This window comes from Rutilus rutilus (genome assembly GCF_951802725.1).
Source record: "Rutilus rutilus genome assembly, chromosome: 12".
NCBI classification, from domain to species: Eukaryota; Metazoa; Chordata; class Actinopteri; order Cypriniformes; family Leuciscidae; genus Rutilus; species Rutilus rutilus.
This window is the reverse complement of record NC_140217.1, coordinates 34,125,061-34,139,861: the sequence shown is the minus strand read 5'-3', so window position 1 is coordinate 34,139,861 and position 14,801 is coordinate 34,125,061. Positions and strand designations below refer to the sequence as shown.

Here is a 14,801-nt window from a genome sequence, read left to right as displayed (position 1 = left end):
GTGTGACGTATTTCCTTCATGACTATGTGATGCCATCTTGATACGAAAATAGTGTCGCATGAGTTAGATGATACGGAATATTATTGTCTTGCTATTATATACAAAGACTGCGTTATTTTGCTTTATTCCAATTAGAGTAGAAACGGACACTGTTGAGAGTATCGGTCTCCGTGAGCGTCGTGTTAACTGGTTCATTCATTGATCCTAACAGTCACATTTTTTTTTTCTGAACGAGGAGCGTGGTGGCGCTAACAAAGGAATATCTGGATCCGAGCAGTTGTTCATTGGTAAGGTTAATTGTATTCTTTTCATTAATAATACACAGAAGAATATGTATTTACACCGCATATCGACCTATTAGTTGTCGGTTGAGGCAGTATTTTACTGTTGCTTAGCGAAAATGATTCGCGAGTTGTTTGCAAGCGCTATGCACTGAAGTCGCGCGCACGGCCGTCAGCTCACATTACAACTAGCGGTAACATTTTGATTCAACCTAGTGACTCGATTCTTTTGAATCAGTTTACTAGAAAGATTCATTTGCTTGACACTTTTGCTATTTACATCGTAATGACACATTTTCTGGAAATACTTCTTATTATTCCATATCAATTCTACCAAGAAAATGCTTAGTACAGATCTGTCATTTTCACAATAATAACCTACATTTCAATTTTCAATAACGTATTTCGTTCACGAACGTTGTCTCGTTCAGTTCCGTTTTGACGAACGTTAGTTCACAATCAAAACACTGACTTTTTCAATGAAGGGGCGTGGTCGTTCCGCGTGTCCAACCAATGATATTGATCCTTCACAGCCCGCACTCGATTGTTATTGGTTCGCTATAGTCAGTCAAGTCTTTAAAGACAGTATAACAGTCGAAGATACACGAGAGAACGATTCGATCAAAACAATTATTTCACGATGGAAGAAGCACCACAAATTACATTTACTTACCAACAGCTCGACTCAGGAGAGATGGCCGAGATGTACATTCGCGTCGCGGAGGAGGAGAACGAGGAGCCGATGGAGATCCCGTCGGAGGACGACGGCACGGTGCTGCTGTCCACGGTGGCCGCTCAGTTTCCAGGGGCTTGTGGCCTGCGCTTCCGGAGCCCGGTGTCTCAGTGTATGAGGGGAGTTCGCCTGGTGGAAGGAATCCTGCACGCCCCCGAGAACGGCTGGGGTAACCTGGTCTATGTGGTCAATTACCCCAAGGGTACGTTTTATGTTCACTTAAGTTACAATAGGCCTCGGACCTAATATAAATATGAGAAAGGTTTTGAGAAACATTCTAATGATGGTCAAAATCATGTTTTTTAATGTAAAATGACATTAATAACCCTAACTTTTTCCCCTCGAAGGCAAAAGAGGTCATTGTATCTATTTTAGGGTTAATTTAGGCATGTGCTTTATAATTTAACAGTGAGGTTATGTCATAACCATAGTTGAGCACATTTGGGTGTTCTTCAGTATTTCTTTTGTCTATCTTTAGCTGTAAAAATGCAATGCATTTTGATTTAATGGGGTTGTTTTTGTTGCATGAATGGTTTGGATATGAAAACATTTAACAAGTGAACTTTTCTATTCTAGAAACGGCTCTGCCAGATAATAAGAGGAAGATGGATGAGATTGATGCTTCTTCTGCAACAAAGATCAAGAGAGGAGATCAGAAGACTTCAGATCTGATTGTCTTGGGTCTGCCATGGAAAACTACAGAACAAGACTTAAAAGACTACTTCAGTACGTTTGGAGAAGTCATCATGGTGCAGGTAAAACATACTGATATAAATATAAGATGTGATCGTCTTTGTACTGTCATATTTTGGTGAGAGCTATCCAGCTATTAAAAATAGAACTAGACTCGACTGTCATTCTTGAAGTCGGATTAGATCTGGTATGAATTCAGTTCTTGACTTGATTCTGTTACACTAGGTCAAGCGGGACGTAAAGACGGGGAATTCAAAAGGGTTTGGGTTTGTAAGGTTTGGTGACTGGGAGTCTCAGGGTAAGGTGATGTCACAGCGGCACATGATTGACGGCAGGTGGTGTGACTGCAAACTACCTAACTCTAAGGTTAGTGTCTTTTTTATTTTTTTATTTAAAAGTTTGGGGTTATTAATGTTTTTGAAAGAAGTTTCATATGCTCACCAAGGCTGCATATATTTGATCAAAAATACTGTTAAAACAGTAATATTGTGAAATATTGTGTGTTAAATTCTAATGTTTTCCACTTTGAATATATTTTTAAAATGTAATTCCTTCCTGTGATTGCAAAGCTGAATTTTCAGCATCATTACTCCAGTCTTCAGTGTCACATGATCCTTCAGAAATCATTTTGATTTGCTGCTCAAGAAACGTCTTATCATCAATATTTTTGTGGAAACCATGATAGTTTTAAATAAATTTTGTAACATTATAATTGTCTTTACTTTGACCAATTTACTTTACAGACCTTTGAACGATAGTGTATATTAGAGCTGCACGATTTATCGTTAATAGACCGCGATCAACAATTCACCTGTCTATTAAACCTTTGATAAAATAACACTGGAACATTCAGATCTGTTTTGGCGCTTCCGCTGAGTCAGAGAGAGCAGTTGTTGTGTTGTAGCATATTTTTGAAATATAATTTCCCTAAATTTGTTTCATTTTTCGACTTAAAGGAACAGTTCACCCAAAAATGAAAATGTTGTCATCATTTACTCACCCTCATGTTGTACCAACCAAACCTGTATGAGTTTGTTTCTTAATTTGTTCATATTAATTAAACAATTTAAATAGACCGCAGCAATTAACATTTTGTCAGAACCTCTAGTAAATTACATGTTTTGTTGTCTATTCAGATCTCTATTTTAAACAATTTATTTATTTATTTTATTCTCATTCAGAATTGTGCAGCTCTAGTGTATATTATAAATTGTTACTTTTAATTAATTAGCCATTTATAAATGAAGTGTCAGATATTCACTTTTAGGGTGCTAAACAAAATGATGTGTCTGAACATTTTACAGCAAGGTCCAGATGAACCAATGAGGAGCAGGAAAGTATTTGTGGGCCGTTGCACAGAGGACATGAGCGCTGATGAGCTCCGTCAGTTCTTCATGCAATATGGGGAGGTCACAGATGTCTTCATTCCTAAACCATTCAGAGCGTTCGCTTTCGTCACCTTTGCAGATGACCAGGTAAGCTATTGTTTTTTTTCTCATTGATCTTAAAGTGCCCTGTTATGCTATTTTAAAGGTTCCTATTTTTGTTTTGGAGGTCTCATGCAGTAGCATCCAATGTAAAAAAAAACACTTTAATTTTCTCATAATGTACATTGCAGCATCACCTCTTTTCTCACATTTTTCACATTGTCTGAAATGGTTCGAAAAAGGATCGTCTCTCTACACCCCTCTTTTCCGAGAGCTTACTCTTTCTCTGATTGGTCAGACGACCCAGTCTGTTGTGATTGGTCTACCGCTTACAGAAACAAAACTCCCATTACCATATCTGAATTTCAGCTCTGGATCTTCCTTAGCACTTGTATGACACAAACAGTAATGATGCAGTCAGTTTTATCATATCAATTGGAGCCCTAGTCCTTTCGCAGTGTCTTCTCAACATGTCTACAACACGAATCAAACTCTTCCAGGCCTTGAAAAAGCATAATAGGGGCACTTTAAGGTGATAAACCAGGGATAAAGACCTGTTCACAAAAACAGAAATTAAACTAAAACTGTAAAAAATTAAATAACGCAAGATACAGGCCACGTGGCTAGATTAATTTGCACTTTGTGTAATTTCTCATATGAATGCATTTCAATTCAAGGTCTTGTTTGTGGTGATTTTTCTATTGGTATGAGAATTTACGTTTACTTTTGCTGCATTCTGGAATTTATTGTTTAATATTCTATTCTGGATTATAATTAATATTTTTCATCTTTCCTCCAGGTTGCCGCTTCCCTGTGTGGAGAAGATCTGATCATCAAGGGCATCAGCGTGCACATCTCCAACGCTGAGCCAAAACACAACAACACTAGGCAGATGATGGAGCGGGCAGGGCGCTTTGGGAATGGGTTCGGAGGTCAGGGTTTTGCAGCCAGCCGCAGTGGCATGGGGGGTAGTAGCTCCAGCAGCTTGGGAAATTTCAACAATTTCAATCTCAACCCAGCCATGATGGCTGCCGCCCAGGCCGCCCTGCAGAGCAGTTGGGGTATGATGGGAATGTTAGCACAGCAGAATCAGTCAGGTGCGTCTGGCACGAGCACAAGCGGCACTAGTGCCCCTCGGGACCAGCCCCAAACATACAGTTCGGGGAACAGCAACTACAGCAGCTCAGCTGCTCTCGGCTGGGGCTCCGGCTCTAACTCCACCACAGGTGGTAGTGGGTTTAACTCCAGCTTTGGCTCTGGTATGGAGTCTAAGTCGTCAGGGTGGGGTATGTAAATCGGTTTGTGTTTGAAGTGTTGTATTTCTAGCGCATTTGGTAAGTATTTTCCGAGAGACTTATCTTGTCACGTGTGTTTGGGAGTGGGGATGGGTGAAAAGGGAGACAGGGGACAAAAAAAAGAAGAATGTTTTTTACACTGAATGGAATTTAAGTTAGTGTTTAGAGTGAGATGTTAACCAAGATGCAACATTAATGTACTATCTTTGGAATTATGTTTTTTTTTTTTTTTAATGTTGTATTGTCTTGGTCGATACAAACTAAGCATTTCAACTGGATTCTTGTAATGCATGTTGTTCAATCTGTGGATATCTGAAAATGCATGAGAATTGCATAATCCTTCAAGTACATTTATTATTATTTAGGACAAAAAAAAAGACATTTGCATTGGAAAGAATCTGGTTGAAACCTGAACATATTGTAAATTCAGCTTTATGATTCAGTCCAGTTTTATGGAAACCCTTTAAAACAAGCCTTCATCAAAATCTCTTCTGCAGTTGACATCTGTGGGGTTTGCCTGGGAAGAGCGCCCTCTATGGCAGCACAGTGTGGCTGAGGTCATTATGTCACCTTCCTCCCCATGTCTATATGCTCTCATCGCACGGCTCGATGACACGGTGGGTGTCTCCTTTTTCTTAATCCACTTTTTAAGACAAGAAGTGCGCAGAAAGTGACGTTTTTAAACAACCCTTGAGTGCGATTGGTGATATGGCGAAGAGTGAGAAGGCTGCGAGTGAGCGAAGAAAGTGTGGAGCGCACGAACGAAAAGACTTGCGAGTGCGATGAACGAGCCGAAATGTGACTGCAGTGGGTGGGTTTGGTGAGCGAGTGAATGAGAGCTGCTGATACTTCCCAGCTTTCCCCTTAATTGAGCCCAAATTGACGGACATTTTGTTCATGTGTACCTCAAAGATTTATTTTTATTTAAAAAAAAAATTTTGGTCTCCCTAGGTTCCATTTTGCTTTTCTCCTTTAGTATACTGACATGTGCTTATATAGTTAGTGGAATGTTGTGATGATGATGATGATGCATACTTTGTCTTGCTTCTATAATCCCATCTGAATGCTGTATGGTGTGTGTGCTTTTTTTTTTTTTTTTTTCTTGTAACTTGACCTGTAAGTGTGAGCTTTGATATGGATGACATCTTCAGTGGACACTGAGGGGGGAAAACATGAGTGATGGTGTAAGTGCGACCTGTATGTTGAGTGCTGTGGATGTCTGTGGAGTTTCCCTCTAGATAACGTTGCTCAGTGTTTTCAAAGGCATTTTATATGACTTGTCAAATGAAGGGAGTGCTTCAATAAAACTAATTTGAATAGATTGCCATTTTCTCATACTGGTTTGTCACGTGATGTTTGAAAGCAAATACCACACAACTAATTGAATTCACACATTTAGGGGCCTGGAATATGGCTGGTCGCAACTGAACCCCAGGCGGGAAGTCTGTTTGGGGATGGAGGAAGATGGAGGATGCTGTGGTTCTGCATCTCTGGTAACGGCCATGGACACGGTAGACTGTAGCAGAATCTGATAGGTGCTTCCAGACGAGGTGCTAACTCAAAACACTTCAAGCGTAATACATTTCAATCTGAAAACCTGAGCTGAGATGATATTAGGCTTGATTTAGTTTGGTTTTGAGAAAGCAGCTTGTTGTATTCAAATGCAGGCATAGGTTTTTCAGGTCCATGTTTTTTAAAATGTTTGAATTAAAATATTTTAGATTATCTGTATTGTTTCATAGAGCTTCATATTCCCAAGAAAGTCGTGTTTATAGGATTCTTTATTACAATAAAACACAAATTAACTCATGTTTGAGTATAACAATGATTGGTGTTAAGTATTTAATGTGATTTATGTACAGCTGTTTTATTACATGCAAAAACCAAGTACTTTTGTGCAACTTATAAAAATGTGAATTTTGTACATTTCTTTAGATCAATCTTCAACCTCGTTCTCGTCAGCTTCCATGTCTTTACTCTTCCTCTTGGCAGCATTCTTCTTCCTTTTCTCCTTCAGTTCCTGGTTGTTCAAAGCCAGTTCTTCACTTTTCTGCTGAATGTAGTTGTACTGTAAGGATAAAGCAAGGGTACGGTGTTTTTTCATTAATTACCTTGTACCTTACAAGTAAATATTTTGTATTACATGAGCACTTGGCAGAATGTTCAGTTATTTAGATGTATCTTTAAAGAAATGTTTTTAGTTAGTTAAATTAACTATAATTTAATCATGTATAAATTTACACGGTTACACTTTATTTTAAGGTGACAATTACATTGTACTTAGACAATTACTGAGTAATATTAACTACATGTACTTATTATAGAATTAGGTTTTGGGTTAGTTACTTGTAATTATGCATAAATTACTGTTAAAACTATAGTAAGTACATGTAGTAACGTGTAACTATGACACCTTAAAATAAAGTGTTACCTTTACAACGTAAAATTAGATTTTCCCTAACAGTCACAAAGTACTCACTTATATACCCAAGCATTTTATATTATTTTAAATATTAACATTTAGGCCTGTGGCTGGGTGCATAAACATAGCCATAATGTTAAGACAGTGTTTTAAGTTCTGGCATGATCCGGGGCAGTCAATCTTAGTTTTCGTTATCAAAGTAGGCTTATCTACGTTTTTATGTAACTGATTTTAAAAAAGCTATTAATCATCTTAAAGAAAATAAATTGATGTCTAACTTGTAAGACTAGTCTTAGAGGTTTATGCAACCGGCCCCAGGTTTCACAGACAGGGCTTAGATTAAGATGAGATTAGGCCTTAGTTCAAGATGAGATTAGGCCTTAGTTCAATCATAACATTTAAGTAGCTTTTATAAATGTGCCTTAGAAAAAAACATTACTGATGTGCATCTTGAGACAAAACGGCACTGACATATTTTAAGAAATGTCAGTGCAAGTTGTTTTCAGTTGAAACAGCTCAGTAATGCATTTTAACCTGGGATTAGGCTTAAGCCTTGTCTGTGAAACCGGGGGGACATGTAGGCTATAACATATGATGGGCTTCCGAAGCTTGGAAAATATATCTAGGAGGTAAGAAACAGAACGAGAGTGAATAAATGTGTTTACAAAACCTTTGAATAGTTTTTAACTTCCTTTTTTACAGTGTCATTTTTCGTTGTTGGGTGGGACCTTACAGATTATTTGCACACAAAAAAGGTGATAAGTTTCATATCTGAAATCATCCTACCAGTGCAGTGGTTCTCCTCGCTGTCAGCTTCACATCATCCACTGTAACTGTGTGTCTTTTAGCATGTCTGCAAACATGCAATATATGCCTCAGCACAAGTAAAACATCTTTATGTGATTAATAATCAAGGAAAACCTACTTTTGCACTAAGTTTACCTCGCAAACGCTTCCAAGTCCTTGGCAAATATATCTGGAGAGGTAAGAAACAGGACGAGCGTGAATAAATATCATGTTTAATCCTACCGAAATATGAACGTCACAAAGCCCAATCTTACCGCACTGTCTGAACGCAGTCTCTGCAATAGCTGCTATTGTCTGTTTGGTGATTTGTTTCTCGCAGTCTGCAGCGATGTGTTGACAGAGAGAGCCGACAGTGTAGTGAACGGCAGCTTTCAGCCTCTAAAAGAACATAAATACTGAGAGGCGGTATTAACATTAAGTGACATGGCATCTGACGCACAGAAGCCAATGGCACATGTCACTATGCGTATTGGCACATCCGGTGGCACATCCGGTCTTCATTGGCATGTGCCAGTGGATAGTGGCATGTGTCACTGACATTATTGGCATGTGCCAGTGGTGGAGTGGCATGTGTCACTGACATCGCGACACACTGACACCTGACTGACACCGAGTCGCGGAACATGTCACCGTGTTGCGACACATCCAGTAGTGACTGACAGATTAATCGAACACCTATAGCCTACTGACGTAATTGTGGCACAAAATCCTGAATAAATAGCCTCATTTTGTGATATTTAAAATAACAATTAAACGAATTAAAGTGCATTAATATTTTATCAAACGTGTTATTTGTGTCACGTCTGTATTTGATTGGTATATGTGGCACTGAATGTTTTGTAATACCAGTGCTACTTTATGTTGTTTATCTCGCAAAGTCACAAACTGGCCATTCTAGGAAAGACATGAAATAAATCTACCATGGGTCACTACGAATAACGTATTAACAGTCGCGTCCGTTTCTGTAACCTTTATTGATGCATGATGCTCCATGCACGCCAGTAGGTGTCAGTATAAGTCCACACTGGCTAGCGCAAAATAACCTAAAACTTGCGACAGTTGAGGAACATCTGGTGGTGGTGGTGGTGGTGTATTTGTTTGCGAGTAAGACGCTAGCAAAAAAATATATATATATAATCATTATACTCATTATAATCATAAACTATAATCATTATACCACAATCATTTTGGTCAAACATGAACGGTAAGTCAAGCGATTTCTTCGTCGATACTGAGGATGAGTAGGCTAACTTAAGTCAATGAAAGTAACTTAAGTTAAAGTAAGCCATCGAGATAAAAATTCCCAAAAATGAAATACCCTTAAATATGAATAACGTAGAATGATGTAGATTCCATTGATTATTACATTATGTATAATATGCATGTCATGCAGTGGTATAGCCTGCTATAGCTTATAGGCTGAGCGTAGGCCTACTTAAGTAGTATCGTAAAATGTTATTCGCATATACCACTATAATTTATAAGCTATAGTTTAGAATTGTAATTATATAGTATTATATTATAAAATATATGATTATATAAACGCAATTGTTTATTAGGTGCAGTATTGTATTGTTTTGTCCCTTAGGTCTTCAAACGTTCAAAGACCGTATTAGTTTAATTAAGGCCAATGAAGGGAAAAACTGCCAGCTATGCAGACAGGCTGTGGATGGGTCAGAAGAGCACCTAGAAAAAAAACATTTTAAATATGCTGTGCACTTCAAAGATGGGGATTTTGGTGAGCATATGTTGGTTTTGTAACATATGTTATTCACTAAATTATTAGTTTTATTATACACTATTCTCTTTATGTGTTTTTTAACAGTTCTGTTCACTGTACCATGCTTTTGTGACAAAATTGACAAATTAAAAAGAAGTCACTGGCATTGCTTTAAGTGTGACAGGATTTTACAAAGGCGAAATGCATTTGAAGATCATCTGCAGAAACATGGTAGGAATTAATTATGCTATTACATGATTATTAATCATGCTATTGCCAAACACATAACCTATTAAAAGTACTGTCACTGACTTAATATATTTGTTTTGCAGGTTGCATGGTAACACCATTCAGAGACCTGCCAAATAAAAGTATGCATTTGTTAATTTTATATTTGCATAGTTATAATTTTCTGTTGATATTTCAAGCCTACAACACTTAATGTTTTCGGTCATTTCATAATATCTAAATTGGAAACTAATTGTTGTAACAGATGACATTTAGTCTTGGTCTCTATAGTATGTGTACATAACATGGTCCATAGCTATTAATTAAGCCTGGTACATAACAACATATGACATACTAATCAAACTCACTCGCTAATTCTGAAACTGCTACTGTAATTTATTTACATTTTTAGGTGAGCCAAAGAAAAATGAAAATGCAGTGAGTGCTCCTGTTGGTGAGCAGAGCTTTCTGTGTTGCCACTGCTCATCCTCTTTTACTACAGCAGGGAGTCTTCGTAGACATGAAAAAGAGTTTCATGCAACATCAGATCCTGTTTACTGTGTTGATGTACAGCAAGGCATCTTCATCACAGCCAAAAATAGTAGAGGCCAAAGAGTCCCAATACATATGCAGAAAAGCACCACCTCTCAAGTCATTGGCTGTGAAGTAGCAGAGTGCCGGGAGTTCATGACTCTGGCCAAACTTAGTGGAAAGCCTGGTGCAGAGTGTGAACATTTAATCAGAGTTTCTTCTGCTCCACCATACATTCCTCCTGAGCCTGTGAGAGAAGAATCTTTGAAGACGATGCAGGAAAAAGGACTGATTTCCACCACCAGACTGACGGAGTGCACTGAACTTAACAGTTCAGCGTCATTAGAGGGAATCTGCTCTGTTTTTCCTATTTTCTTTGAGAAACATGGATATTCTGGCAGATTTGTTTACTTTTCCATTTATTCGGGAAAGAAAGAAAGATGGTGCCTCTTTGGGCGGACAAGAGTGTCCTTTGACAAATTGTTGGGGGACTGGTATTGCCTTTGTAAAAGCACAAAGAAACAGTATCGATGTGTCCATATCTATATGGCAATGTGGTGGCTCTTCCAAGAAAGAGAAGATTTATTAATTGAGTCTTTCAGAGCAGACAGTGACTTGTCAGGGGACCCCTCTGAAAATGAAGAGATTGAACTTGGTGTTGTAGGGGAAGGACTAAAGAAGCACCAACTCGTTGCCATGACCAACTATCTCTGGCAAAACAAAAGAATACCAGAAACTTTGCCACAGCAATTAAGGACTCAGGCAAGTCAGGTCCCGATAAGGTTTGAGCCCACAGAGGCAACATGTCCTTATTGCCCTGGGCCAACCCCACCAGGTCTCACAGAACCAGTGGTTGCCACAAAGACTGCGTCAGTCTACGATATAGATTCAGTGAAGAAAGGTTTGTACATTCAATAAAAAAATTCAAACATTTGTAAATGTGTGATAATGCCACAGTAAAGTATGGTTTTTTTTTTTGTTCTCTCTCCTAATAAAGGTGTTACAGTGTGTGTTAAATACTGCCTGATCTGCAAGACACCAGTCAGATTTCAGGAATACACTTCAGGTTTTCATAATTTCAATAATAGAATCATTTTGACTACTCGTCTATGTGCTATGATGACATCTGCCCTAAAGGTAAGAAAAAGTTATTTGTAATACATATGAACAGCATGTCAAATTGATTTTAAAGTATGTATTTTAAGGAATATTTTTTTAATTACCACACTTTAAAGACAAACACGGCCATTGGGCGATTTTTGTCAATGATGGAGGACCTTCTTCAAGTGACAATTCACCACAACACCCTGAGGAAAGCATTTTTTCATTTCTGGGCAATGACCAGATATAGCTATGACTTTTCTTGTATTCGCTGTGGCCATGAACCACCTATCCTAATTGCTGATGGTAATTGGAAGGTGGCCTTTGATTTACCTGGTAAGCTATTTATAGAAATTACAGTGTATATAAATAAAAGTCATTTATGATTGGTGTAGTGAATTTATGACATAATTTTTTCCACTAGTCAATCTCCTGAAGAGACCATGCACTGAGAATGTACAACCAAGTGACCTTACAGTTGATGTTGATGAGAGATATTCATCATTGGAAAAGGAATTAATTTGTGTTGGTTTCAGTTATGGTAAGAACTATACTCACAAACATTAATTTATGTGATCATATGGATTGTCATTTAAATACTACTTAATTGCTAAGATATATAATTTGTCCTTTCCCCCTTCATCACCTATAGAAACAAAAGAGAGAAACCCTTTCTCCAGTGAACTGTCCTACTCATCTTTTGCCCCTTGGCTTGGATCCTCCTGCAGAGCTGGAAAAGTTTTAACAAAAACAGAGATCCTCAAAGGGTTTTCAGATCGTCTAAGTGACAAGTCGCCACCTGTGGACTCGCATGCTGCTGAGGACACAGTGCTAAAACTGCTAGAATCAAAAAAGGTATTACTATGCCATAATTATTACTTATAAACACACATTTTATTGTGAATCAAAAAACTAAATAGTTACATTTCTTTTTCAAGCCTTCCAAAAGTGAGCTGCTGGCAGCATGTGCACAACTTGGAGTATCTGTTGCTGGCTCTGCCTCAGATATCATTAATCGCTTGGAGGAGCTACTTCTATACAAAGACATTTACCCCAAAATGTTCATCAAACTACAGAAGACTGGAGGTATGGCAACAATGTACAATTTTTCAATTGAGTTCGTTAGAAGAAATGTTTTAGCTTTTGTCGATCCCTTTTTTCAGGTGGTGTTCTCCATGTTGGCTGCCCACATGCCATTGTTTACGTTTGTTCACCTCTTTGGTGGCAAGAGTCAGCGAGGGACCACGTTGATGCGCTTTTGAATTTAAAAACTCCACCGACTATCTACATTTCAGATGTAGCGGGACGTGTTGCACGACATGCTAACAATAGAACTCGACAGACATTTTTCAGACCTTTTGATGGCAGATTGTGTGAGGCCACAGCTGAAAATGTGGCCAAGGCCTCAGCCAAGGAGCTTGTCGTCCATTTACCCTGGGTTAAAACCATGATAGAAGGTGGACGTGTCCAGAGTCAAGGTAATCAAACCACTGAAGCACTTGACGAACCTCACCCTATCACAGGAACTTCAGATAGACTTTCACTGTATGACCGCTTCCATCAACGTAACCAAAAACAGGAAAAAGAGAAACTGAGAAGCCTTGATCTTGTCCCAGAGCTCCTTGGTCTCATTAACTCTTCAATGGCAGAGCAACTCAATCGGGAACTTGCCAACTCTCGATACTTTCTTTGTCAGCTGAAAGATGTTCATTTTATGTTTGCACTTCGTTTAGTGTTTCATTTGCATAACAGTAAAGTGAATAAATCATTCATGGACAAAATGATGAGACAGACACAAGGCGCAGCTGAAGTTGGCCTGGATGGCAGGCTGAGTCTCTTCACTACATGTGAGATTGATATCTTATCTTAATTTGTGCATTTAACCTTATAACTATCTTGCATAAACGTTGATCTAATCACTGTGAATTGTTACAGATAGAGGCACTGACTCAGGATTTCAAATTCCTGAGCATGTCAAGGAAAAGAAGAAAGAAGTAATCTCGGATGAAGGACTACACTTTAGCACATCACTTTTCCCCATCTTGAAGGAAAACAAGGTATCATTGCAAATATTTAGATTTGGTTTAGCACAAATTGATTTTCAATAACAAAATCATGTCATGGTGGAAATGTTATCATAGTGTGTTATCATTCTACATGTCATTATTTACCTGTAGGACAAGCTTTCTGAATTGTACAACACTGTACAAAATCATACTTCAGTCCTTGTGCAAGTTGGCAACTGTACAGCAACAGTTAAAGACTTAAAGTCAATCTATCCTGCACAATCCATTTTACCTGAATCAGAAGACATCCTACCCAACCAACCATGGCTGACTGATGATGTATGTACAGTATTTTTGTGTGCCATGGCCATGGGTATTACAATGTAAACATGGTTTACGAGGACACTTCCTGTAAACCAAATGGCTTAAAAAATATATACTCTTCTTTTTTTGTATTCTAAAAATGCAGGAAGTTTTCTGTGATGAGTAGGTTTAGGGGTACGGTTAGTGTAGGGAGATAGAATATACATTTTGTATAGTATAAAAAGAATTACGCCTATGGAGAGTCCCCTTAAACCACATATTCGTGTGTGTGTTTATGAAACATTAACACGTATTTATGTGTAATAGGCTGTCAATATTAGAGTAGCACAGCTTGCATCTACAACACCCAATGTAAGTACATTATACTATTTTTCAAGAGATTTAAAAAAAATACTGAATTAATTATATATATACTGTATGTATCTATGTATGTATGTATGTATGTAATAATTATTTATATCAACTTTCTGCAAGGTTGTGATGCTCCCAACATTTACATTTATTAGCTGGTGGAGAGACTGGATCACTCAAACAAAAATATCCCCTCGGAATGTATCATGCTTGAAGGTATACTGTTCATGTACACGCAATCACACATATATATGTGTAGTTGTGTGTGTTTATAGATTGTTATGGAAATAGCAATTATTACACAGAATTTTTTATTTTTTATTTTGGGAAGAACCTTAAAGGAAGCGACACTGTGGTTTTTCCTCGATGTGTCAGTACGAGTGAGAATCCTGAGATTGGGAACCACTTCATTTTGTGGGTTAGTTGAAATAATTAGATCCTACAAATTTATTTTAACATTTGTTTTCAAGTCTATTTTTATGTACATCTTTTCTTTTTGATATCTTCAAACTCAAAGGAGTTCTGTGGTCAAAGTCATGAGATCCGGGTGTTTGATTCCATGGAGCTTCACAAAGATATACCAAAGCGTCATATGGAAATACTTTGGTAATGTATTTGCACCCTTTTTAAAATGTCTGTGCTGCAACACACTAGGTAGATATAAAGCACATTGACCATTCAGTCAAACTGTATCTGTATTAAAGATGTATTTTTGTCTACTGTAAAGTAACCATGTGTAATCTCTTAGTCATAAATGACTATTACATATGGTTTATTTCACATTAATATAAAGGCAGGGTAATCTGAATTAACTTTCAATATAAATGTACAGTCTGCACTTTATTAGATTCAGATCAGCAGTGTCTAATAATGTTCTTGTCT

General features: G+C 37.8%; 3 protein-coding genes across 6 annotated transcripts in view; 2 read left to right on the top strand and 1 right to left on the bottom strand.

The window, feature by feature from the left end:
* The first annotated feature begins 4 nt into the window (after positions 1–4).
* Positions 5–6,257, top strand: tardbpb (TAR DNA binding protein b). 2 transcript variants are annotated; one of them, XR_014629389.1, is made up of 7 exons: positions 5–287; positions 961–1,216; positions 1,591–1,769; positions 1,933–2,073; positions 3,012–3,182; positions 3,934–5,046; positions 5,829–6,257. XR_014629389.1 is itself a non-coding variant. In XM_084425628.1 (6 exons), exons 2-6 carry the CDS (start codon positions 976–978, stop codon positions 4,426–4,428), a joined length of 1,227 nt encoding a protein of 408 aa, XP_084281754.1. In that variant the 5' UTR covers positions 5–287; positions 961–975; the 3' UTR covers positions 4,429–5,750. The 2 variants fall into 2 exon arrangements, 1 of the variants encoding a protein (XP_084281754.1); XM_084425628.1 differs by lacking the exon at positions 5,829–6,257 and having other exon boundaries at positions 3,934–5,750.
* Positions 5,029–14,801, top strand: part of LOC311300940 (uncharacterized protein) — a 21,452-nt gene continuing 11,679 nt past the window's right edge. For both annotated transcript variants that reach the window (XM_084425630.1, XM_084425629.1), the window contains exons 1-2: positions 5,029–5,046; positions 5,829–5,922. The gene's annotated coding sequence lies outside the window, so the exon portion shown is untranslated. The remainder of the gene's footprint in view (positions 5,047–5,828; positions 5,923–14,801) is intronic.
* Positions 6,258–14,801, bottom strand: part of cenps (centromere protein S) — a 14,428-nt gene continuing 5,884 nt past the window's right edge. For both annotated transcript variants that reach the window (XM_084425633.1, XM_084425632.1), the window contains exons 2-5: positions 7,913–8,036; positions 7,794–7,827; positions 7,638–7,704; positions 6,258–6,497 (exon numbers count right to left, since the gene is read on the bottom strand). In XM_084425633.1, the coding sequence (XP_084281759.1) occupies positions 6,366–6,497; positions 7,638–7,704; positions 7,794–7,827; positions 7,913–8,036 (357 nt within the window). In that variant the 3' untranslated portion in view covers positions 6,258–6,365. The remainder of the gene's footprint in view (positions 6,498–7,637; positions 7,705–7,793; positions 7,828–7,912; positions 8,037–14,801) is intronic.

What these genes read in the sequence shown, in the direction of transcription:
- tardbpb (XM_084425628.1), top strand. Translation starts at nt 976, where the DNA reads ATGGCCGAGATGTACATTCGCGTCGCGGAGGAGGAGAACGAGGAGCCG. An exon ending in TGTGGTCAATTACCCCAAGG is followed by an intron (nt 1,217 to 1,590) that starts GTACGTTTTATG and finishes TTTCTATTCTAG; the next exon opens with AAACGGCTCTGCCAGATAAT. An exon ending in GCAAACTACCTAACTCTAAG is followed by an intron (nt 2,074 to 3,011) that starts GTTAGTGTCTTT and finishes AACATTTTACAG; the next exon opens with CAAGGTCCAGATGAACCAAT.